Raw genomic sequence first — 25687 nt, 5'->3', positions numbered from 1 at the left:
CAGTCCTTTTAGACATAGTCTTACTAAGTTGCAGGCCTTGAACTTGCCTTCCTCCTGACTCAGCTTCCCGAGTCCCTGGAATTACAAGCACGTGTCGCCATGCCTGACTGGAACTTTTTTTTAAAGAGGCAAAATAAATACCCAAATAATACTGTTGCCAACCTATTTTGTGGATATAAACTGAATTATACAAGCACATATCATCATGCCAATTAATATTTTAATGTGTCTTTTTAAATGTCTGTTTATATTTGCTTCACTTTCCATCTTAGCCACATTCCAATTTAATAAGAAGAGTAATTCAAGCTTGGCCACAGTTACTAGATGATGAAGGTGTACAGTCAAGTGTGAACTTACTTCCTGTACACACATGGTGTCTGTGGGTTCTGAGGAGAGAGGCTCTCATGACTCATCACACTGTGCTTACCTCTGTGACATCAACAGTCAGAAGGAGATCTGCCACTGTCTGGGACCTGTCCAGGGTGCTGAAGGAGACTTGCATGGGGTCCACTGTCTGCTTCTGGAAGTCCACATTCACCCTACACAACACATGTGTTGTGAAAATACATAAAAATCAAGTGTCCCTCTAAATGTTTTCACTTTACCTATTCCTATATTTTACAAGAAAAGAACATTTTTAAAAAATATCTAAGCCAGCACTATAGTTTTAATCTTGGGGCGGGGAGTACTGGAGATAGAGCCCAGGGGTGCTCTACACTGAGCTACATCCCCAGTCGCTTTTTTTGGTTTCTTTGAGACAAGATATCACTAAGTTGCCCAGGCTGGCCTTGAACTTGCATTCCTCCTGCCTCAGCCTCCTGAGTCCCTGGGTTACAGGCCTTTGCCACCACACCTGGCTTATAGTTTGGATCTTCAATGTCCCTCAAAGGTCCATGTACTGTAAGGCTTGGTCCCTCCTGTGGCAGGTGGTGGAACCCCTAGGAGGTGGGGCCTAGTTGGAGGAAGTTATGTCCCTAAGGGAGGGCATGCCCTTGAAGGGGAGCACTGAGCACAGCTCTTCTCTGTTGCTGGAAACCATGAGGTGAACAGTCTCCTCCACCACGTGCTCCTGCCATGGTGTACTATGCCTCCAGATCCAAGCAACTGTGGGCTGAAACCATGAGCCAAAATAAACCTTTCTTTTGGAAGCTGATTACCTCAGGCATTTGTCAGAGGGACGGAAAGCTAACACAGCCAGAGACCCTGAGTTTGATCTCACCATAGAAGTCAATTTCTGGTGGCTTCCTGAATAACCCTGGAAGGGGTGCATGCCATAATAATTATGTACCACCCTGGGAATATATTCTAAAAGCCAAGACTCTTACAGAATATCTATTTTCAAGGGTATAAATTCTAAATCTAAGTAGGACCTGCTATGGTTCCTACCTTGTGACTTCAGTAGTGGCTTTGACTTTAAGAAGCTAAGAATCCATGCGTGGTTCAATGCTGAGTTAGAGCACACACACACAACTGTCCAAGAAGCCCAAGACAAGTCACTCATCATTTAGGGCAATAGGACAGCAAGTGCCAAAGATCTGGGACATGAAAGACAGATTCAATAAACCCAAGATTTTCCTTTTCTAATACCTGATATTCTAAAATGAAGGGAAGAATTATAAGACAAATCTGATCCCACTCTTTTTCCTTTACTGGTGTTCAGGTACTAGTGGACTCTGATAGGGCAGGGCGGTATTCTCTAAGCAGAGGATGGAACCCACCATGTCCCCATGCGTTCAGCAGCCAACACACCAGGCACTGGATGAAACCAGCTGAACACACACCCCTTCTTTCACCAGCACTCAGATCATTAATGAGCTCCACCAGTTAGGAAGGCCACAGTGAGAAATGGTGGGACTTCCTGCCCAAGTGGCAGTGAGGAACCACTGCAAACACTAGAGGCTGTTTTAAGAAGGTCCATAAGCTTTACTCTGAGCCAATGGATATAAAGCAATCCCTGCCCACACCACATGGCTGGAGGGAAGGACACCACTGGCAGCTGGCACTTCAAGCAACAAGTGCTCCCAACTGCACCTCCACTGTGTACCACCCTCTCTCCACTAAAACAAAGAAAATTCCACTTGGCTTAAAAGAGAACTATCACAAGGAAATGCACATGCCTAAAGAGGAAGAAAGGGAATTAACATTAGGTTCAATCTGTACTATTTAAACTTAAAGCCTAATACAATGGGTGTCATACCTTTTAAACAGATAAAAACATGAGGTGTAGAGAGGTTAAGTAATGCGCCCAAGCACACACAAGGAAGTGATGCAACCAGCATTCAAACCAAACCTGCAGCATAAGCTACAGCACACACCAGGCTGCACAGCCCTAGGAAAACATTATCTGGAACCTGAGTCCAGGCAAAGTCTTTGAGAAATACCTGGTGTTCCTGAGCTTCGACACCGTCCCTCCTTGCACCTTCCCTTCGATCTCCTCAGCAGCATGTACACTGAGCTCCAGCGACACTTTCAGCTGAGACATCTTAACTGCCATATACACTGCAGGAAGGGTTTTAAATCTCTCTGTCGGATTCCTCGAGAACTCCACAAAGGCTCTGCTCCCCAAATATAAAGCAAGTACATTCATCAGGCATCTGGTAAAAAATAATCACATACAATTTATCTAGAAATTATGTAAAAATTCTTACCGCACAACTCTCAACACCAGTGACTCTTCATTCTAATTAATCAATAAGAAGTACTAGATGCAGAGTGCAGTAACACACACCTGTGATCCCAGTGGCTCTGGAGGCTGAGGTAGCCTCAGTAAAAGCAAGGCACTAAGAAACTCAGTAAGACCCTGCCTCTAAATAAAATACAAAATAGGGCTGAGGATGTGGCTCAGTCGTTGAGGGCCCTTGAGTTCAATCCCCATTACCCACCCCAAAAAAAGAACTAGATTGATTTGAAAATTTATTCACTAGGGGAAATAAAAATTACAATGATAAGCCATTACACTGAAAGCAGGTGTTATCCTTATATAACACAAGACCATTTCACCCAAGAAATCTTTTTAAAAATAATTTTTAGCTACCAGTAGACCTTTATTTTATTTATTTATATGCAGTACTGAGAACTGAACCCAGTGCCTCACACATGCTAGGCAAGCACTCTACCACTAAGCCACAACCCCAGCCCCAAGAAATCTTAATTTTCAAAATGATAAAAAAAATCAAACCTGTTATTTTTGTTAACTATTACACATAAAAACACAGATTCAGAAAACAGCACAAGTGCACAGAGCAGAGAACTTAGTGATCTCCCTTCAAAAACTACTAAGTTTATTACCCAGTGATGGTGATGAATATCCTACCCGCATGGCCCCTCATGTATTTTGGGACTGTAGTCCATCCCCTTCCTTGGAGGGACGAGAACCAAGCATGAAGTAAGGGGACCTGCCAGCCATCCATGCTGCAAGTTCACACTGTGCTATGAATGCCATAGATGTAAAAATTCTCACTGTACATCTCTCCTCACAACACCAGTGACTCTTCATTCTAATTAATCAATAAGAAGTACTAGATGCCGGGTGCAGTGACACATACCTGTGATCCCAGTGGCTCTGGGATGTGCTCACATGGCTATGCAAAGAGACTTACAACCCCTCCTGCCATACGATCAGTGAGTGGTGGGCTGTCATAGACCTGCTGCTGAGGAAGGACACTGAGCCAACCAGAGCATCAGTGGGTATGTGACTGAGATGGCTAACCTGCAGCAGCCTGTCACTGGATGCCCTGCTTCCCTGAAGCCAGAAGCTACTGCCATCCCTAGCCCCCTCCTCTGCTCACACCAGCATGCCCTCCTCTCCCTCAGCCCTCCTTAGTAGCCCCTGGGACTCCCGTCACTACTACACATGCACTTTCTGCCTACCTACTGCCCAATGAAGCATAATTGCCTGTATCACCTTTCTTTAGCAGGCTCCTAAGTACCTCTTTAAAAATGATTTCTTTTAAGCTCTAGACCACATTTCCAAGCCTCTAACCTTCCAGGAGCACATCCATCCTGACATTTCCACAAGCCTGCATGCTCCTCACCTCCCACTGCCCCAGCCCACTCCATCCCTGAGCTCAAGGCTGCATCCAGGGCCCTCAACATCCAAGCCCAAACCTGAGCCTCCTCAGCTCCTCTCTCCTTTGTCCTCCACGAGCAACCAACTGTCAAGTCCAAGAGCTACACCTACCACCTCCTCTTCATTTCAAACACACTGGGTGGACCCTGTCAGTGCCTCTGCTATGGCTCCTTCAGTCTCCAGACTGCTTCCTCTCATGTCTTCATCTGCCTCCATGTAGTCCAAGTGAAGCTCCAAAGAATAGCTCAGAGCAGGACATGCAGGGTCTCTAAGTGCCCATCTCTTCATGTTCACACTTGTCAGTCTGTGACAAAAGACCAGCCTGACCCGAACCCCAAGCCCATCTGATGCCACTGACACAAAGCCAGTTCCTGCCAAGACAGCTGTCACGCAGATCTCATCAGTCCTGTGCTCTCTGTAGCCACTTGGCCCTAACTCGCTCCTGTTCCACCACCTCCTCGTCTGCCTGAAGTCTTGTCTCGAACTCTCCAACACCCACCCAGATTGTCACTGCCCCCACTCTGGGCCTATACACAAGGTTTCCAATCTGGGCCTCTCCCATGATGATTCTTCAGACACCCTAAGTTCAATTCATTAAACCTGTAAGACTGTTAAGTATACTTAAAAAGGTTCTGCTTGTTAGGATTATGACTTTGCCTCAGAAAGCATTCACAGGCCTACAAAGAAAATGTATATATTAATCACCAAAAATGGAACTTAAAATGTTGGAAAGAATAATCCAAATTAAAAATGGATTTGATATGTTCAACCCAATTAGCAGGACGTTAGTCAAAGAGAAAGTGTTCTTATTAACTAGATTTGTCAAATTAAATAAAAATTTTAAAACACTGAAACATTAAAAGAACTTTTCTGAGTTCAAAAATTTAGTGAATTTAAGAACTCTAAGTAGTCTTTCTTTTTGCATGTAAGAATTTCCTATTAAAAATAAAAACTCCCAGTGATACTCCGTCAACTATTCATTTCTGACTGCTGACAAAATAGGGCCAAATAATCTGAGCTTCTGCAAGGACTACAGATCAAAATCATTCAGGAAAGATATTTTTAATTAAGAGCAAATAAATTCCATTCGGGGTGTCCTCGTGGTTATAAAATAACAAATTCATGACATTTCATGAAAATCTGGGGATGAGGCACTAGAGTGAGGGCACCTGCAGAGAAGCCAACTGTGCCACGAACTCGTCTATGCTACCAGATTCCAGTGCTCCCTTTAAGAGGCCACTCAGGTAAGAGAAATAATGAACCCTACTGACAAGCTAGAGCAAAGCTGCATTCCAAGAGCCACCTGCAGCAGCCCCACAAAGACCCACGTCCATGTGCAACTGGAGTCTGAACACTTAGAATGTCATGCCTCCCTCACAAGTGCAACTGATTACAAAAATATCTACTTACTTTGCACCATCAAATACGATGGATTTGACTTGACCACACTGTCTAAACAGAGACTGCAGTTGTTTATAGTAAAGGAATCCATAGGGAGGAATGTGCTTCAACTGTAAGACACAACACCACAGCAGTGAGTGGTTAGAGCTGTCACCGAGGGCTGATGGAGCAGTCACCGAGTCTGTCAGCTTCAGGCTGCTGCTTATCTCTTAGCTCACAGACTCAGGTCACCACCTTCACCCATAGTGGGTATGCTACGGGTGAAGGAAGCCGAATGATATTTAATAGCCTAATATGTTTTTTAATCTATAACTAAGTTTAAATAACAAAATATGTTAAAGGCTAATTCTTCATTATAAAAATAGGTCAATCTGGGGCTGGGGTTGTGGCTCAGCATTGGAACACTTGCCTAGTGTGTGTGAGACCCTGTGCTGGATCCTTGGTACCACATAAAAATAAATAAAATAAAGGTACTTGTGTCCAACTACAACTAAAAAATAAATATTTTTTAAAAGGTCAATCTAATATAGGAAAATTAATATTGGTTGACTTCTGTTTTATTTTACCTTAAAATAATCAAGCTAAACACATCCTTTTAAAAACATTGTATTTCTACATAAGGAAAAATGGGAACCTAACAAAAGAAAAATGTACTAATAATGAGAGAAGGGTGACCCCTCATCACAGCAGCCAGAGGTGAGCTCTCAAGGACACTCAGCTGCTGCAGGGCTCTGCCACACTTCATGCCCTCTGTGCACACCAGGACCAGTCATGTTCCTAGCTCTGGCTCCACATGGGCCCTTGCTCAGAAGCCAAACCCTGATCTCAGGCCCACACCAGCTACAGGAGGGCAGCAGGCAAGGGAGGGCATGGCTTAGGCCACGTTGTCCCATCTCATCCTTCCCTGAAGCTCATGTCTCCTTAACCAAGTTATAGAATGGCCACTTCATGAAATTAGGACAAATCCTTAACTCAAAATTGTCATTGTGAGGCTCAGGGAAGAATGAATAAAAAGTATTTAGTACAAGGCTTCTTACAGAAGAACTAAGACAAGCCAGGCACAATGCAGCTTCTATGATGCACAGTTAGTTCTGGCCCTCAGAGTGCATGAGGAGTAAGGCAGCCTGGTGACAGAAGGAGGCATTTAAAGCAGGGTCCTGTCCCTAGGGCCCTTCCAGAGTGCAGACCCAAAGGAAGGACACCACAAAGGGGACAAGGGGAGAGAGGAAGCCAAAAGAAGATCTCAGTCATCCCTGATGAACAACAAAATCACTGGTCCTCACCCAGTGCCCCACAGTGCTCAGCTATAGCTTTTTACAGACTGGAATTTCTAATGCTCTGGTAGAGTGGTCCTTCTCTTGTGAATCTTCATTTCCTCAGCAATAGCACAAGTGCCATAGCAATACCCAGAACCAACACAGGCAGTGACCATGTGTGCATTTGCTCTTCACCAAGTGCTTCCCACCCTGTGCCCAACTCCAGCTCACACCAAACAAGGAGCTCAATGAAGTCCAGTTCTCCAGCGCCTCCCTCCAGCTGTGCATCACCCTGCTGCTGGGGTGCAAACAATCCACAGTGTTGACCTAATGGTCAGTGCCTGTGGCTGATCACTAGATTCACCTACAGTACATGTTATTTAAATCCTGATTTCTAGGCCATACCTTCTAGCTCAGACTTTGAGAAGCCCTCTAATCTGAATTTTAAAACAAATAAGTCCCTAAGACTTTCTGTTGGGCATCCAAGTCAGGGGATCACAGTACTAAGCTGCTAATCAACATTTAATTTTGTATAATATTTAAGTTGCTAATTAACAAAATGTTCTTAAATTTATGGAAAAGTGCCTCAAATCCTTCTAAACAGCTAATGATCAAATCACCATTTGCCATGAATACATAATTTCTTCAGGTTTTCTTGCAAGCCCAGATCTGCCAAAAAGGACCAGAAGTCTCTGAAAGGCCAATCAAGGCTAACATTCACTCTAGGGAAGATCCACACAGCAGCCTCAAGACAGAAACAATTGGAAAGGCTCGTGTTCTGCACTGTCCACAACCAAAAGGTAATTCCAGCTGGAAACCAGTGACTCAGTCTACACCCAGGGACAGCCTCTCGTCCTCTGTACCCACCACGATGGTCGTCTTTGGGTCTTTGCCAGCCAGCTCTCTCACCGCCATCTCCTCATCTGGTTGTCCAAAAGTAAAGTAATTTGGATAAAAAGCACCTGCCAATACAACCTGAAAAAGAAGCTCATTTTCATGAAGAAACTGCACACTTCATCAGTTATTCTCACCAGTTTTCTAATCTCACCCCAGCATTTCTGGGCCACCCAATATGCAAAAGATAGGTGTCATCTGCATAAAAACAGGACCTCTCCCCCACCAGGTAGAAGTCACACACTGGTTATTTCCCCACAACAGACACACTCTACTCACCCTTTCTTCAAAGGAGCTGAGGCACTTCCCAGAACACTGCTGGGAACGGCGGGGAGCTGAGCACAGTCACCACACATAGCCCAGCCCCACACTGACTTCCACTCTCCCAGGTGTGCAAATGAGACTCCCAGCCTCCCATCTGGACACCTGACTGAGGGCAGCAGGTTGGCATCTAATACTCACCTCTCAAAGGCACTCTGCAAAGCATCCTTTTGGTAAGGACACACCCATAGAAGACTCTCCTGCCTCTTGGTAACTTTACATCCAGAAAAACATTCCCATTCCCACAAAGACAGCTGTCCAAGGCTGCATGATTAGCCAGTGCCCCTCTCAAAGCCCACAGCAGAAGCACCCTCCACCTGCCAGGACACACTTCCCTACCTTCCCTATAGGGACGGTTCCAGCTCACAGCTAGTCATCTAAACCCACAGCCCCAAGAGTTAAAATGTCCCTGCAGGGTAAGAGGACAGCTCCCTGTGCCAATGATATCAAGGACACTCTCACTTTCTGAATCCACAACAGACTCAGTGACAGCTGGTACTCCACACAAACATGCCCTGGAAGATGCAGGTCTGGGTTGTCAATTCAGTGCCAGGAAGTGGGAAATAAGGAAAGGTGAGAATGGCTCCCAGTCCCCATTCATCTAGGCACGTACAGGTGGCCCTGAGATCTCTGAAGCTCAGCTAGGGCAGAAGTGCTGACAGCTGGAGATGGGAGCTTCTCAGCCAAACCCAAGCAAGCAGGAAGAGTCGGGAAAGACTCCCAGGAAGCCCCAGCGCACCTGTAGGATGAAGCGCTGCTTATGTGGATACTCTTGGTCTAAGACGGGCCGTCGAGGATCCACATACATATTGAACTGGGAGATTCTGTTTTTCAGTTCTTCATACAATTCAGCCACCTGAGAAAACACATCGAAATCTGGTGTCTCCCATGCATATGCTCCTCAGAGCAAGAACAGCAGGGAGCAAGCGCACAACGGAATGCACAAGCACCCACAGGGTAAGGCACTGCAGCTGCGCAAGGCATCCTATAAGCCCGAGATGCTCCACACACAACATTAGTAGAAAACAGGAAACCACCTGTACCTCCACCTCAGCTAGAGCACACCAACAGTAGACCCAAACCAGCCTCACCTGGGAGTGTCCAGTATGCAGGTGACCACAACCACACCCCTGAAACCCTTTAATTCCTTCCCCAACCTCTGCCATGAGCCTGCTCTGCTTTTGTGACTAGAAACAAGACAGCTGACCAATGGTCAAACAGTCCTTCGAAACGAAAAACAATTTTTTAATTAAAAAAAATCCACTTGTAATAAAAATTGTTTTATACAAAATGTCAAACTTTAAATGTACACACAGGGAGCTGGGCATGGTGGCACACACCTACAATCCCAGTGGCTCAGAAGGCTGAGGCAGGAGCCTTGCAAGTTTGAGTCCAGCCTAAGCAAATTAGAGAGGTCGTAAGCAACCTAGCGAGAACCTATCTCAAAGTAAAAACTAAAAAGGGCTGGGGATGTGGCTCAGTGCCCCGGGTTCAATCTCCAGTACAATAAATAAATAATAATAGGTCAGCCAAATTGGAAACCTAGAGCACAATGCATTTTTTAAAAAAAATTTAAATACGTGTACACATATGAAAACACACAACTCCAATCCACACAACTCCAATCCTATGAACTATCAACAGTCACCTCAACATCATCTCAATGTGTTACAAAATGTAAAAACATACAGTAACAGGCATGAACACAACTGAGGGGACAACCCTACAAGTGGCTGGTGGAGGTTTGTGGGCAGTTTACAGGTAGAGTATATATTTGGCACGCCGAAGGCCCTGGATTCAACCCCTAGCACACATTCACAAAAAAAAAAAAAAAAAAGAAAAAAAAAGTATTGAAAGGACAGAAGAAAGTCAAAACCACTATCTCTGTGAAGGGAGGAGAAACTCAAGAGCCCTGGGCCACAAGGGGCAGCACGTCCAGATGCCAGCCTGATATCTCCCACAAGAGTGTAATTATACACACTAGAGCCAACTGGAAATCATCCTGAAGTGATGACAGTCACTTCCTTTGACTAAAATCCAATAAAATAAGAAATTAATATAAAGATATCTAGCAAATTTTTTTTTTACCTTGGAACTATACAAAAACTCTTCTAAAGAGCTGAGTCAAAGAGGAAAACACTCAGGAAATTATGAACAGGAACAGCAGGATGTGGCCAAAACTGTGCTTACAATCAAATTCATAGCTTTAAATGTTTTTAATTAGAAAATATCAATAAATTAAATATTCATCTCTGGAAGACTAAAAAAGTTAAATCAAGAGACACAATAGGGATAGGGGGGTGGTTCAGTGGTACAGCACTTGCCTATCACATGTGAGGCACTGGGTTAGATCCTCGGCACCTCATAAAAAAAAAATAAAACAAGATAAAGATATTGTGTCCATCTATAAAAAATAAAAAGATATTTTTTAAAAGCGAGCAATCAGATAGGATCAGCAACTACCAGAGAAACTGAAAATACTGTTTTTAAAAAAACCTCTCTCTCAAAAAGGCATTGGTGCCAGAGGCTTTCATGGGTGCATTCTGTCAACTTAAAAGACACATATTCCCAGTTTGCACTATTAGCTTCCCTGGGCTTGGAAGACGCTCATCCCACAAGGGTACGCAAACCTAACAGCAAAATCCACTCCCACTGTGCCTGTGCGAGTCCCTGCGCATGCACATCTACACACAAACACCACAGGCCAGTAGCACAGGACACACTCACAGGAGAAGGCAGGCACCCAGGACCCAGGGATGGCACAACAGTAGAAGCTAGAGTGCTTTCAGTCATGTCAGTCAGTTAACAATGAAGAGACCACATGCCATCCTGAAAAATTCTGAAAGGACACCTGATAATATCACACATCCGTTCCTCTTATACTAAGCATGGGGGAGTCCTACCCAGGACTGGATGTCTGGATGAAGCCACCAAGGCAGCCTTGCTGGACATGGGATGGGTGGAGGAACCACCTCTCAGAGCAGTCAGGACCACCCTGTGCATTCTCAGTCCTCAGTGAACATTTGCTAAGCCAGTTTTACCTGTGTCCATTTAGTAAAAGAAGTTAAAACTTACCTCTCTAATTCTCTTGATCTGAATATAATTCAGCCGTCCCCAGTCAAGTTCATCCTTTAAATACATAAAAGCATAATATTCAATGTCAAGGTAATAAATAAGAGTTGAACTTGGCCAAGTACAGAAAATAGAGTTGAACTTGGCCATGTACAGAAAATAAGCAAGTGGCTGGGTCCTTTTGCCGGTGCCCCTGGGTTCAGTCACTGTCTACAAGCCTGTACAGAAGTCTTGGCACGTGAGCAACTGTGCACTAAACAGCGTACTACAGTGACCACAGCACACCCTCTCCAGGGCTTCTAACTGCACATTGAGCACCACACAGGAACCACTCTTATGGTTCACCTGTCCCAAGCATTAAAGGCAGAAACACCCTGACTAGCTTGAGAAAGAGCACAGCTCCAAAGCAGGTGACATGGCTGAGTGTACAGAAGACAACTTCCTAGGGCAGCTTGCACACTTGGTAGAGACTCACCTAAGCACAGTCAATCTACACAGACCTGCCAAAGTCTCTGAAGCCTACCTGGTTTAGGAAAAGAAAAAACTTGACCAAATTAAAGGAAACGAAATGCAGGCAACCAGATTAAACTCCTCTGAAGCCTATTATCTACACTTAGCTGAAGTGTAGGTCAGAGGAGCCGTCACAGCGACCCCAAAGAAAAAGGTATCCTGAACTGGCAGGAAGATCAGTGCACATGGAGCTGTGGAGCCAGCAGCTCTGTGCTCTGCAGGATGCATGGCTTCCTACCCAGTGACTAAAGCCAGGGGCACCGGCAAAAGGACCCAGCCACTTAAGATCACAGCTGCCCATCCCAGAGGGCAGCACACAACAGCTGTCCACAGCTCCTGAGCAGTGAACAAGCAGGCACACAGTCTTCAGGAAACCTCGTCACTCATGCCACCACGAGGAAACAACAGGGAACATGACCAACCTTGGGATGCCGCAGCTCTCCGCGTTGTCTGCAAGCCTGCCACATCTACAAATCAATGATCCACAGTTTCAGAATAATTTACTGGCTACCAGATGTTTTAAAATTCCAATTTCAACACATTGTGGCCACAGGAAATTTGCAAATTGAATGTTTTCAATCACCTTCGTGACACTGGTCTGTAGGAGACCAACCTTGCACTTGACTGAGTCACATCCCTGGCTGGGTGCTGAGGCACTCAATCACAGAAATGTGGCAGAGCTTTCCCCACCCTTCTTGGGTTCGAGGGTAGGTGTCTTGTGCATGGGTGTGTCTTGCTACAGCCCCATGGGTGGAGCTACGCTCACCTGTTCCTTTGTAATATAACCCCTTGCCCTGTTTAGGATAGAATCTTCCATGGAAGTGCCTTTGTGTGTGGTCTACCTAGAAGTCAGTCAACCTGCTGACAGTGGACATCATGAAGATAGACTCAGCCCCCTGAAATCTGACCCCTTGCCTCATTTGAATAGCTTCTCAATAAAAGGGGTCAGCACATGCTCTCACTCTCTTCCTGTGGACCCTTTAAGGTCAGAGGAGCTGTCACAGCGACCCCAAAGAAAAAGGTATTTGGGTCTCTTGTGTGGTTATTTTGCACAGCCCAATTAGCCCAATTTAACTAGAGTGACCCCTGAGCCTTTTAGTGGCGAGAATAGAAACCCGGCACTGGCCTCCTGTCCCCACGGCCCTTCCTCCAACAGTTGGCTGCTGAATGCTAGACATTCCTCCCTCCACCCCTGCCTCCATGAATGTGGACATGCTGGCAGCCTGTGGTGCCACCTCCATGGGCAAGCACAGGGACTCACCTTAAAGGCCTCCACAAGTGCAAGGCAGTCACTCTTGCTGCTGCCAGAGAAGTTCACTTTGTTCCTGCAGAATGACAACAAGTGTCACTCAACACCATTAGGACCAGGTGACCTCTTAAATATGAACGTTAAATACCTATATCCATCAAGATGCTGCCGAAAAGGCATCGCGAAAAAATTCTTCAATGAGAGCGCTGCCGCTGACAACAGAAGACACAGAATGAAGACTGTTAGAGTGTGGCACCAGAGAGCCGCCCTGGGCTTGCTTCCCACACTCACCTATGATCAGACACTCATCCAGGCATCCAAACACGTGTCCCAGCACTATGAGTTTACCCAGCTGCTGATTGACAGGGAGCTGTGCTAGCACCCTTCCTAAGAAGGTCAATTCACCATCGTGGGGGTTTTCATCTTCTCTCTGACCACTAACGGCAAGTGCTCCAACCTTTACAAAATAAATCAATGTTATTAGCAAGCATGGGTGCATTCAGATCCTTTTCATCCTTTGGTGGAGAGTGCGAAACAAGAAATAAAGACCTAATTTTGGTGAATAAGATTCTGAACGATATCCAAGTCAAGTTATAATAGATTAATGCTCCCCAAAACCTTTAATTCTCTCTTCAAACTTTGACTTTTATTATTTCTTTTAAAACATATTATATGTTTTATATGGGAGGTAACACTCAAGGATTGCCACCAAAGTCTACTTAACAAATACAGCACATACAGTACTGAATAAAGGGTCTGCAGCCTCAGCCCATGGCACACCACAGATACCTGTTATACCCACCTATGAATAAAACCTCCTCAGTTTGCAGAAACCCAAGCAGGTACCATATATAAGAGTAAAACACAGGCAGCTCCTCAACCTCAAGGGTCAGAAACAGAGCACACACAGACTTTGGACAAGGACATAGCTGGTCCCATGGCTGGGGGATACAAGCTCCAAGAGCAGAGTATGAGCCAGGAGTGGGCCGTGGAACTGAAGTAGGAAGGGCAGGGTCACAAGCACCAAACAGAGGGCTGGGCTAAGGAAAAGACCAAAATCAGAGGAAGAGCAGCAGGAGAGAGACTCTACATCAACATACAGCAAGCAAGGGAGTGCTGGGGTCAGGGCACAGATGAGCAGCACAGGTGGTGTGTTTCAGCAAGACCACCCACAAGGCCAGTCTAAACCATGGCTATGAAACATGGCATTACCTGTTAGTCGTTACACAGGCTTTTTCAAGCACATGTTTAGCATTTACAACAGCCAAATACACTGAAGATTATGAAATTAAGGTTCCCCCGGAAAAATAAGAAAACGTTAGCTTTCTCCACCACTGATAAACTCCAGAAAACCCTACCTCCTTTAGTAGAAGGATGGTACGCTCAATGTCACTCAGGCTGGGTGGAGAAAGGGCGGTTGCCAGGAGAGCTCTGGGCTCACCCATGCCAAGCAACTTCACTTTCAATATTGTGCTTCCCAGTGGACAGCGCTGAAAAGAGCACAACTTAGATTCAGGGATAAGACAACCAGATTAACCTATTCACACAACTAGTACTCTAGAAACAAAAAGCAGGAAAAACAAGATCAAGAGGAAAAAGGGTAAAACACAAACGGTGGAACCTAAGCAAAGTAAGGAGGTCATGAGAAGCCTGCCCTGATGAGAGGTCAAGGGAGGTCTCATGGAATCTGCTCAGTTATCCAGAGATGGCTTTTACAGAAGAGCCAGACTGGTCCCTCCTGGGTTTCTGGCTTCCTGTCCCCTCAGGTGCAGTCTCCCTCCTCATGTTCTCACTATGATGCCATCTGCCATGATGTGATCTCACCAAGGAGATCCTCACCAGAGGTAGAATAAGATGGGAAGGACCAACCCACGGCTTTCTTTCTTTTTTTTTTTTAGAGAGAGAGAGAGAGAGAGAGAATTTCTTTTAATATTTATTTTTTAGTTTTCGGCGGACACAACATCTTTGTTTGTATGTGGTGCTGAGGATCAAACCCGGGCCGCACGCATGCCAGGCGAGCGCGTTACCACTTGAGCCACATCCCCAGCCCCATCCAACCCACGACTTTCAGTTTCCAGAATTGTGAGCTAATAAACGTCTTCTCTTGGTGAGGGAGGAAGGAAAGAAAGATAGAAACAAACAAATAAACGGGTGAGAGAGAAGGAAGATAAGAGGAGGAGGAAAGAGACAAAGACAGGGAGAGGAAAAAGAAAGCAATGGGAAGAGAGGGGCAAGAAATAGAAGAGAGAGAGTGGGGGGAGAAAGAAGAGAGACAGAAAAGCAGAAAGAAAAACGCTGATGAACAATTACTCACTATAAAAGGAACAGAAAACAGCAGCATATAAGGACAATGCCACTATAGGCCAGTAGACACCAAGAAACGTTCCTCTCATTAGGATGTAAATCTGGTAAGAGCCCTAGAAGAATTTGGTGCTTAATAAATGATAAGCTGGTTTTATGATTAAAGAGAGCACAGCAGGGAATGGTGGTATACCCCTGTAATCCTGGCTGCCCAGGAGGCTGAGGCAGGAGGGTGATAAGTTCCAGGCCAGCCTGGGAAACCTGGCCAGACCCTGACTCACTAAAATAAGATATAAAATGTGCTGGGATGTAGCTAAGTGTCAGAGCACCCCTGGGTTCTATCCCCAGTGCCACAAAAAATAAAAATGAAAAATAAAGATGAGCAGTCAGTGATTTTCTTGGAATCAAAAGTATATGACAGGGCTGGGGATATAGCTCAGTTGGTAGAGTGCTTGCCTTGCATGCATAAGGCTCTGGGTTCAATTCTCAGCTCCACAAAAAAAAAAAAAAAGTATATGACACTCATAATTATATTACTTAAACCATTCTGTAAAATTCAACTTTGAAAATAAGCAAAGCACATTACCAACATCTCAGGAACAACGTGATCAGGGATGGAGCTCTCCCAGAAATCCTTATGTATTAGCCTATAACAGTACCCCTTAGACACTCGTCCAGCACGGCCTGCAAAAGAGAGAAGCTCAGCTACACCTGGCACCAACCCCTTCAGCGTCAGCATGAAGAGACATGTAGTTAGCCATCAGACCTGGACTAGGAGAAACTTAATCATCTCCCCCAAACTAGGTCAGTGAAAACTTTAGGGTATGTTAGTATATATGCTTCATTAGGCATATATACATATTTACTCTAAAATATATCCTAAAAAGCTGGAATAATCAGAGTAAGTGCTGACTTCTATTCAGTGATCAACATTATAGAATCCAGTGCATGCTTCTACAGAAAATAACCTTGGCCCAACATACAGGGGAAACCAAAACATTTTAAATAACACTCATTTCCTGCAAACGCACTGTTCATAATAACAGAAATGCAGAGGTCACTAAAGGAAAGTCATGCAACTGGTGATAGACACTGTGCTCACCCAATGCAGAGATGTGGAGACTATGCCCAGCTACTCAGGCCTGTAACTTCTCCTGCCCCCATCCTAACATCTCAACAAAGGCATCCTTCAAAATGGCTGCTTCAAACTAAATGAGTGAGCAATACACACATCAGGAGTTCAGCCCAAGTCTAGACCACAACATAACCTGTTATCCTTCAGTCATTGTATCACTTATGAAGCAGAAACAAAATCTTCTAAGGATGGGGGAGTCCTTAATAAATACCCAGTTTTAAAAACACAATGTTGGGGCTGGGATTATGGCTCAGCGATAGAACGCTAACCTCACACATGCAAGCCCTGGGTTTGATCCTCAGCACCACATAAAAATAAATAAATAAAATAAAGTTATTGTTTCCAACTACAACTACAAAAAATATTATTAAAAAAAAAAAAGAAAAAAACAGAGTAGCCCACAGAGCTTTTCTTCTGCACCTGTGCCATCAGGAGACTGAAGCAAGCTGGACTTCCTCCTCCACCCTCCCCACCCTATCAGCAAATGACAGGACTGGCTAGATAGAACATCCCAGGGCAATCACAAAAATATCTCCCAGAACTAATTAGCAAATCCAGCAAAGTTCCAGGATAAACACCCAGGAGGCTCTGTGAGAACATCTAGGGACTGGTACCAGGCAAGGAGGAATCACCATGGGGACCAGAAGTCCACCCATGTTATTCAAATTAGCCAATCCTATGCTGTCCACCTGCCTGCCTTGCCTTTCCCCCAGAAAGCCCAACAAAGGCATGGCCTCAACCTTGTCTCACTGCTTCATGCCCCTGACCACTGATGTATCTCCATGTAGCCCTGCAATGGCAAGCCCTCCCCCAGCATCTCCTGCTGTGGCTGCACCTGAATGACCATCTCATAAAAGAACAGACTCAACTCAAGGATGATTCCATGAAGTAGAGCCCCTATATGGCCACAGGCAGAGAAGCACCATGACCTAAAGCCACACTTTGTACACAATTGGCTGTGATGTGCAATGGATCCTGGATGTAAATTTAAAGCATAAAACTGAAATTTCTATGAGAACCAACAACAACAAAAACAGATAACACTACACCTAACTCTATAACAATACACAACCCAACCTGAGGCCTTCACAGCAATCGATAGCCAAGTTGGAATGACGCCTTTGTCAGCTCTCAGTCCCCTCTGGATGAGGGATCAGGAGAGAGAACTCAAAAGAGCAGTCAAGAATGAGAACTGAGGTTGTGGCTCAGCGGCAGCACACTTGCCTAGCATGTGTGAGGCACTGGGTTTGATCTTCAGCACCGCATAAAAATAAATAAATAAAATCAAGGTATTGAGTCCATCTACAACTAAAAATACTTCAGAAAAAAAAAAAAAGAATGAGGACTGAAGTCAGATTTCTGGATTGAATCTTGGTCCTACCACTCTGTAGGAGAAGCTCAGGCCCATTTCTCTGCATGTCAGATGCTCTGAGGACTAAATGGGTTACAGTGGGCACACATAAGCACAACCTTTAGGTTCAAGCAGGTACCTTTGCTCCTACCTCAGAACACACCATAGAGACTGTCCCCAAGGCCAGTTCCTGCCACAGGAGAGGATGACACCTATGTCAGGCATGTTGTGAATGTACTTCCACTGTGGCCAACACATCCTGCACTTAAAAGTGACACCATTATCTCTATCAGGGATACTTGCAGATATGCGGCAAACCCTGAGCCCCTATGGAATCCATTTAGGAAAAGCACCTTAGGAGCATCAAGATTCAAGGAAGGCTTGTCAAAATTAGTGAAGTGATCCACCTGGCTTCTATGACTGTTCAACCAAAATGTTTAAATTTTACTATGAAAAACAACAGTATTGAGATAAGGTCCCTTAGGCATAAAGATGCCCCGCCCCCACCACACAGCAAGAAGAGAAATGTGAAGGTAAGAACTGACATCATGCAATGCGGATATGCAGACTTAAAACTATACCAATAAAGGAAGTAAAATGCAAAAGTAATGTTTTCAAAGACACCCTGTCACCACCAAGTCCTCAGCGTGCACCCAAATTGCCTTACCTTTTCTCTGGTTGCAACTGGTCTTAGAGGCCCAACTCAATCGCAGACTCTGATAATTCGTATCTTCATCACAAACCAGAGTTCTAGTCAGACAAAAATCTATAACTGTCATTTGAAAAAAAAGGAATGTAAACCCCATGTGAATACAAGACTGCTACCTAGTGAATCACAGTGCACAATGGTTCAGTCAAAGCCCCTGGAGTTTGTGTGCTCACAGGAACCTGGGAACATGCTGACCATGCACTACAGTCAGGACAGAAGACAGAGGCCTCTTTCTTGCTGAGGACTGAGAGCCTCTGGGCAGAGAATAACCTGTGAGACCCTATGTACCATGAGAAAGGCCTACCTGGATGTACCCAAAAGATGAAGGTTACCCAAAAGGGCACAGCTGCAGGAGGACTCAACAAGAGTGGCTGATGCTCTGGACTGTCAGGATCCAAATCCTGAATGTGTGTGTGTGTGTGTGTGGCGGGGTGGGGGTGCGGGGGATCTGTGGATGGTTAAGGCAAGTTGCCTGGTTTGTCTGTGCTTCAAGTCCTCATCTGTGGAGCACAGGTGACAAAGCTCTCTCTGGAGACACACACAGGCCCTCCCTTAATGGTGGTTGGCCACCTTTCTCCCATCCTCCCATGCTAAGCCCAACCTCTTACTGCTACAGCCTCAGGGATGGAGCCATGAAGCACCCCACCCTGCCCCTGGCTCCCTGGTCCTCTCACAACACCAGTCCCGACATGAGTTTTGGAGATTTCAATACCCATAAGAAAGGCACCAGCTGCATTAACCCTCTCAGGGCTCAAGCCCTGCCCCCCACGCCCTGGCCTTCCACCCAGTCAGTAGCTTCCTCCTTGCAGTGCCCCTTCCACCCACATGGTGCCAGCAGCACCTCCTCCTCCACCATAGCTTCAAGAACCCCTCTCTGAGACTGAACTCCTGTCCTCCCTCTCCCCTGCTCTGGGACCCTACTTCAGCCAGCCTTCACCCACTGGAGCCTTAAGCTGCCCTGTCACTGTCCCTTACCTGACCCCTTGGGCCTTACTCCCTGCTGGCCACCAACAGCAAGTCCAGGCAGCAGCTGGGCACCACCTTGCTCTGTTCTAGTGTCTGATGCAAGCATGGCCCAGGAGCATAGCAACTCTCTACTCCCACCAGCCCCCTAAGCCTTGGGGAGGGAAAAGCACTTCCCTTGTCAGGGGATGGCCACCTCATCTGCTGGAGCCTCCCAGGCTTTTTGTCCTATCCCCACAGAGGGTCCTCCTCCTAGCTCACCACACAGGCAAAAGTGCTGCAAGGACCTCCTAGAGCTTCCAGGCCATCTCTGCCCCCAGGCAGCCTCAGTCTCCACACTCAGCCTTCTCTCTGAGACTGTGAATGGTTCCTCACATGTCCACATTACCCTCTCCTGCTCCTCTCCCCTCACCCAGCAAACGCACTGGAAGTGCTTGTCCAGGAAAATAGGCTCTCATCCTCCACTCCCAGTACTGCCCATTTCTAACCTTCCCTTTACAGCAAAACGCCTCAGCAGTGCTATCTGGCCAGCATGGTGGCACACATTGTAATCCCAGTGACTTGGGAGGCTGAGGCAAGAGGATTGCAAGTTCAAGGCCAGCCTCAAAAACTTACTAAGACTATCTCAAAATAAAAAATAAAAGGGCTGGGGATATAGCTCTGAGGTTGAGCACACCTGGGTTCAATCCCCAGAAACTCACACTCACACACACACACACATTGCTTTGTGATGCACCTCCTCTGTTCCTTCTCAAGAGCCCACTGTAAGCACTTCTGCTTCCACCAAAACCACCCTTGTCAAAGTCACTGAAGATGTCTGCATTGCTAAAAGATCTTTCTTCCCAGCAACCATAACCCTATCCTGATTTACCTTTATCTATCACTTTCATCTCTACCTGAAATTGTTATTTTTTACCTGCTAATTGTCTTTCCCACCAGAATGTAGGCACTGTGAAGACAGGGACTGTGTCCTACTCACTGTTGTACTCCTAAAGCCACACACGTCGGGCATTCAACCACAACCAATCCACCTAGGACACTCATGAGGGAAGAATCTGCTATTAAGGACACAGTGGCAGAAGGCCAGATGGAGGAGTGTGCGGCATCCTTCAAGACACCTTCAGGACCAGAGACTACGTGGGCTCCTCCCTCACGCCTGCCTCCCTCCAATCACAGAATTCCACCAGGGCACCCACAACACTCTGCTCCCACAAGCCCCCACATCCTGAGGACACTTCTGCTCCAAGTAATGTGGAACACCCTGAGGAGGACTGGGGAACTGAAAGGATGGGGAACCCACATGACCCTACTTCTCTGAAGCCTCTCTTCCATTATCAGAGGAAGTGATTAGCTTGTGTGGGGGGAGGTGTGTCTTGAGGAGACAAAGAGGTCAAAGGAAGCCATAGTTTATGTGGAGTTGAGCGAGATGGACTTTACCATATTTGACATCTGGGACGGTGACAGAGCTCTCTGCAATGTTGGTAGACAAAATAACCTGTTGAGCACCAAAGAGAGAAGTAGAGCTTTAAATAAAATAAAAAATAAGCAAATAAATCTCCATCTTGAAAATTTCAAAGCTTCTTAAATACTGAACTAAAATTTTAACTTTAGCCATTTTCCTATTTTATGCAGATCACAATTGATCAAGAATCCCCTAATATGTGGAAAACCAGACACACAGAGGCTTAAAAGCATCAGGCAAGACACAGGGCAAGTTACTGCTCCTAACCCTGCTTCTGAAGTTTTCCAGGGCTCCTGAAATTATCAGGAGCAAAAGTACAACCAGGTCAAATCCAGAGAAAGAGCTATAACCATGAGCCTTGAACTACCATCCAAGGTCTAGGTTGCCTCCAGAGATTCCAAATAGTCCCATGGAAATCAGGGAGTAGGGCCACCAGCTCAGGGTCTGAAGAGTCATGGTAAGGCAATCACAACACTCATACATGACCCAGACTAAATAATGTCTCAAGGAGGACTTCAACTAAGGCATCTAACCAAGTCACCAAAGTAGTGCCAAAGACATCAGCACAGTCCCAATCCTAGAGAGATGCCCAAGAATAATTAAAAGTCATCAAAACCCATTAGCAATAATGCCCTGAGTTAATGAAATAAAATTTTTAGCTTTTAGCAAACTGATTTACAAAATAAAAGACAACACCAAGGGACATAGCTGGGTTATCAGCAAGCATTTGTCCAGGAGATGTGCCTAGAAAGGGCAGGCAGTGCCAGCGTCCTTCCTGGACAGTCTCCACAGAAAGGTGCCTGAGGTGCCAAGAACCTAAGACGTTTTCCCCGCCTTCCTACCTTTCTGTACCCAGGGACTGGACTTAAGAACACATTGTTCTGTTCTTCTAAAGTCACACTGGAATGGAGTGGATAGACCTGTAACCTAAGAAACAAATTCCTAAAGTGGAATATCACATGATACACATGACATACAAAAACACTTGTTCACTCAGATAATCAAAAATATGCAAAGCATAAACAACACAATGGTCTGAAAGTAAAACTAAAGCTGTGTCAACTTAAACTCACCTTTTGTGAACCATGTTTGTGAGAAGTTCATGCATATAGTTTATTTCACCCAGACCTGGGAAGCAGTGGGCAGGGGAAGGAGGAGAAAAAACAGATTTGTACTTATTGCTATAAATCCAGTCTTTTAAATGACATCTTTTTCAAAGAAAGCCTTTTTATCTTTATTACCTAAATATATCAGATGACAAATAAAAATGCACAAGTACATTAAAAAATAGTAATTCGAAATTATGGGGAAAAGTCTTCCAATGTTTTCTTTCAACAGAGGTGACTACCTACCTATAAGCACTGACTACATGAGCAATATTATATTTCTTCACTCAGATTTCCCAAATGTCCCACAATGAGCATGCAAGATATTTCCAATCAAAAAATAATATTTTGAGGGCTGGGATATAGCTCAGAGGTTAAAACACTTGCCTAGCAATATGGAAAAGCCCTGGGTTCAATCCCCAGCTCTGCCAAAAAAAAAAATTATACACACACACACACACATTCTGGGGCTAGGATACAGGTCAGTGGTACAGTGCTCACCTAGTATGCATGAGGTCCTGAGGTCTGATCCTCGGCACCACACAGCACCACAAAACAAAGAGTGTGTGTGTGTGTTAAATGTATGTATGTGCGCGCACGCACACATATTAAAGACATGGTAATGTTGGGCAAGGTGGCACATGCCTATAATCCCAGCAACTCAGGAGGCTGAGACAGAAGGATTACAAGTTTGAGGCCAGCCTCAGCAACTTAGTGAGGCCCTAAGCAACTTACTAAGCCCCTGTCTCAAAAAATAAAAAGAGGGCTGGGATGTGGCTCAAGCGGTAGCGCGCTCGCCTGGCATGCATGCGGCCCAGGTTCGATCCTCAGCACCACATACAAAACAAAAGATGTTATGTCCGCCGATAACTAAAAAATAAATATTAAAAAAAAAATAAAAATAAATAAAAAGAGATGGGGATGTAGCTCAGTGGCAAAGCATCTCTGGGTTCAACCCCCAGTAATAAAAAAACAAAAAAAAAAAAAAAGAGAGAGAGAGAGAAAGAGAGAGAGAGACTTGGTCATAAAGATACACTAAAGCTTTTTCATTAGGTTTTTTTAAAATGTTTATTGATCTATAACAGTTGCATGTGCTTTTGCCTCGTCTTGAATTTGAGTCAGATACCAGCTGAACTGTATTCCACTCTAAAATATATGAAGTCTCAACCCCAAAATGTGACCTTATTTGGAAATAGTCCCTGCAGATATAATCAGTTGAGATGAGGTTCCTGCTCATAATCCAACAGGGCTGGTGCCCTCCTAAGCAGGGAAGAGTCTCAGGCCCACACAGAGAATACCATATGACAGCAGCAGAGATGAGAGTGATGTAGACACAAGTCAAGGGATGACTGATGGCCACCATGGGAGGCCAGGGCTGCTGGGAAGGAGGCTACCCAGAGCCTGACAGGAAGCACAGCTCTTCAGGCACTTTGGTTTTGAATGTCAGGCCTCAGAACAGTGGGGAAAAAGTCACTGTTTTATGCCATCCAAGCAGTGGCACTGTAACAGCAGCCCTAGAACACTAATGAAGAGCGGCTCTCGACAGAACATTTAATGGGCTACATAAACACAGGTCAAACTCCAATTTACGTAAGCAGATATCAGACACCAAACCTGAATTAAAGAATCACTTTATAAATATTTTGTTCAGGCAATGTTCAGCAGTTAAAAAGCATTTATCTCATTTGTAGTATGAAGTTAGTTTCCATATGGCTCTGCTTTGGTGATCTTTTCCCTTAATATAATATTATATACCTAGTACTGATAGATACTTAGCAAATGGAACTCTACTCCATTGTCAGTTAATGGGTTGTTTCCTGAATATAAAATAAATCCATACCCTAAGCAAAATGTGACAAAGATCTGAAACTCACATGTTACATTCCAAAGTTAAACAAATTTTTCTCATTGCAAAGCTTTTTGTTCTCCATCACTAAAGCATTCACATGCTCTATTACCTTTCGACAACAGAAAATTTTTGAATTGTTGTTTTCTCAAACTATACTACTTGATTAAAATAATTTAAAAATCATTTTGAAAAAGTACAATACAAATTAATGTCTTCAAAAAGGTATAATTAAGAGCCTATCTTCCCAAACACTGATAAAGGAACTCAAAGACTATGCTGATGATTCTTATGATGTTACATGTTACTGTTACTGAAAAGTTTTAATGTAGACTGATGACAATTACCTCACATTTACAGCCATATAAATGAATACAAGTTAAACAAAGCTAAATATCTTACTAAAAATCTTGAAGGTGGCAAGACTTCCTTCAAATAGTTAAATTCTTCATTCTCGTTAAGAAATTAAATTGAAAGTGATATTTGCTTATATTCTTGGTGGCTAAAAAGAATGAAAAATATCATTTTTCATAATGTGTGCTATCCAGAGTATGATAATTTCAGGTCACAAAACCATGACATTCACACCTGGCAAAAACACCAACACGCTGCTCCGCTCTGACACAAATTGGGCCCCCGACCAGGTCTTGTTCCTGTGAAAATGAGAGTTATGTAATGAATCAAGGCTGGAACAGCCACTGCTTTTCAAGAACTCTGACACTACCCTTAAAGCACTCACAGAGTTTATGCAATGCTCTTTACTTCACATAAGAAAACACAGGCCACAGAGACAACACCCTGGGTCCCTGGAACCCAGGACTCTTCACTCCCATTATGCTCACCTATAAGAAGCATGATCTGCAAGTTTTCAGAAAATTTAATTACTATAATCCAGAACCCCAAAACACAAAACATTTAAAGTAACTACAAGAAAACTATTATTAGAGACCAAATTATTATTGGAAATCATTTATTCTTTAAAAAAAAAAAAAAGCATTTCTAAAGACTAAAATCTCAAATCATCCCCTTATCTTCCCATTGTAGTGGGTACATTTGTGTGTGAAATTAGAACTTCCTTTCCTCCACAAACCTGCGAGCCCTCCATTTGTGCCAGACCCTCCTCTATGCAGTTAGGATACTATAGTAACGAGGCAGACAAGTGTCCCCACCCTGCTCTGGAGCTTGTACCCTAGCCAGAGAGACAGACAAGAGGCAAGTGAACAAAGCCCCTTCAGTGTAGCCTTAGTACCATGAAGGAAATAAATGGGCACACAAGGGAAAAAGCTGGGGAGGTACGTGTGTGGAGTGTCTGTGCAAAGGGATGATAAGGGAGCCTCCCTGAGGCTGTAGCAAGGGAACTATATGAAGTCAGTCTTGGGAAAGCCTGGAAATAGCAACTAGAAGAAGGAAGGGCACAAGAGAGGTGGACCAGTGATGGGAACAAAGGTGGCTCAGTGCTCCAATGGTGCCTGCTCCTGCTACTCAGCCACCTCTCTGAGCAACACCCATTGCCCAGACACTATGATATTAAAAAAAAAAAAAAAATAGGCCTGGTTCGTGCATAGGCCTGAAGGGGATGCTGGTAACAGCCAGGATTGGACACCTGCTGCATCATAACCCCATTCAGAGATGACGAGGAAGGGAATCTCCCCAAGAAGGAGGGCAATCCATGCATCTGGTAGTCCACCCCAGGTGGAAGCAGACTTGGCCATTAGGTTGGGTCTATCCGATAAAGAGGTGGAAGCTAACTGGTTGGCCAGTTGGTCTAGGACTTGGAAATGACAAGACAACAATAATGATGATAAAGAATCTATAAAGAGGCATTTGAGTCTCTTAGAGCAGGTACCAAGGAAATACAGCCATAGGGCAGCAATAGTGAAGGAGACTTTTATTTATTTTTAATTATTTTAGTTGTTAATAGGCCTTTTTTTATTCATTTATGTATATATGTTGCTGAGAATTGAACCCAGTGCCTCACACATGCGAGGCAAGCGCTCTACCACAGAGCCACAACCCCAGCCCATGAAGGAGACTTTTAATTG

General features: G+C 44.7%; 1 protein-coding gene across 3 annotated transcripts in view; it reads right to left on the bottom strand.

Moving 5' to 3' along the window:
- Positions 1–25687, bottom strand: part of Tdrd9 (tudor domain containing 9) — a 98401-nt gene that overhangs the window by 25533 nt on the left and 47181 nt on the right. For all 3 annotated transcript variants that reach the window (XM_046453246.2, XM_058582266.1, XM_058582265.1), the window contains 17 exons: positions 24234–24298; positions 21767–21821; positions 21536–21620; positions 20669–20726; positions 18227–18331; positions 15660–15757; positions 14131–14262; positions 13064–13229; positions 12921–12984; positions 12785–12848; positions 11946–11990; positions 11017–11070; positions 8681–8797; positions 7594–7701; positions 5480–5580; positions 2382–2555; positions 428–539 (listed from right to left, as the gene is read on the bottom strand). In XM_046453246.2, the coding sequence (XP_046309202.1) occupies positions 428–539; positions 2382–2555; positions 5480–5580; positions 7594–7701; positions 8681–8797; positions 11017–11070; positions 11946–11990; positions 12785–12848; positions 12921–12984; positions 13064–13229; positions 14131–14262; positions 15660–15757; positions 18227–18331; positions 20669–20726; positions 21536–21620; positions 21767–21821; positions 24234–24298 (1603 nt within the window). The remainder of the gene's footprint in view (positions 1–427; positions 540–2381; positions 2556–5479; positions 5581–7593; positions 7702–8680; positions 8798–11016; positions 11071–11945; positions 11991–12784; positions 12849–12920; positions 12985–13063; positions 13230–14130; positions 14263–15659; positions 15758–18226; positions 18332–20668; positions 20727–21535; positions 21621–21766; positions 21822–24233; positions 24299–25687) is intronic.

The sequence above is a fragment of the Marmota monax genome, unplaced genomic scaffold (assembly GCF_021218885.2).
Source record: "Marmota monax isolate L192 unplaced genomic scaffold, Marmota_monax_Labrador192_F-V1.1 WCK01_AAM20220418_F8-fsc00190, whole genome shotgun sequence".
Lineage (NCBI taxonomy): Eukaryota > Metazoa > Chordata > Mammalia > Rodentia > Sciuridae > Marmota > Marmota monax.
The sequence above is the reverse complement of the archived record's forward strand: the minus strand, read 5'-3'. Positions and strand labels throughout refer to the sequence as shown.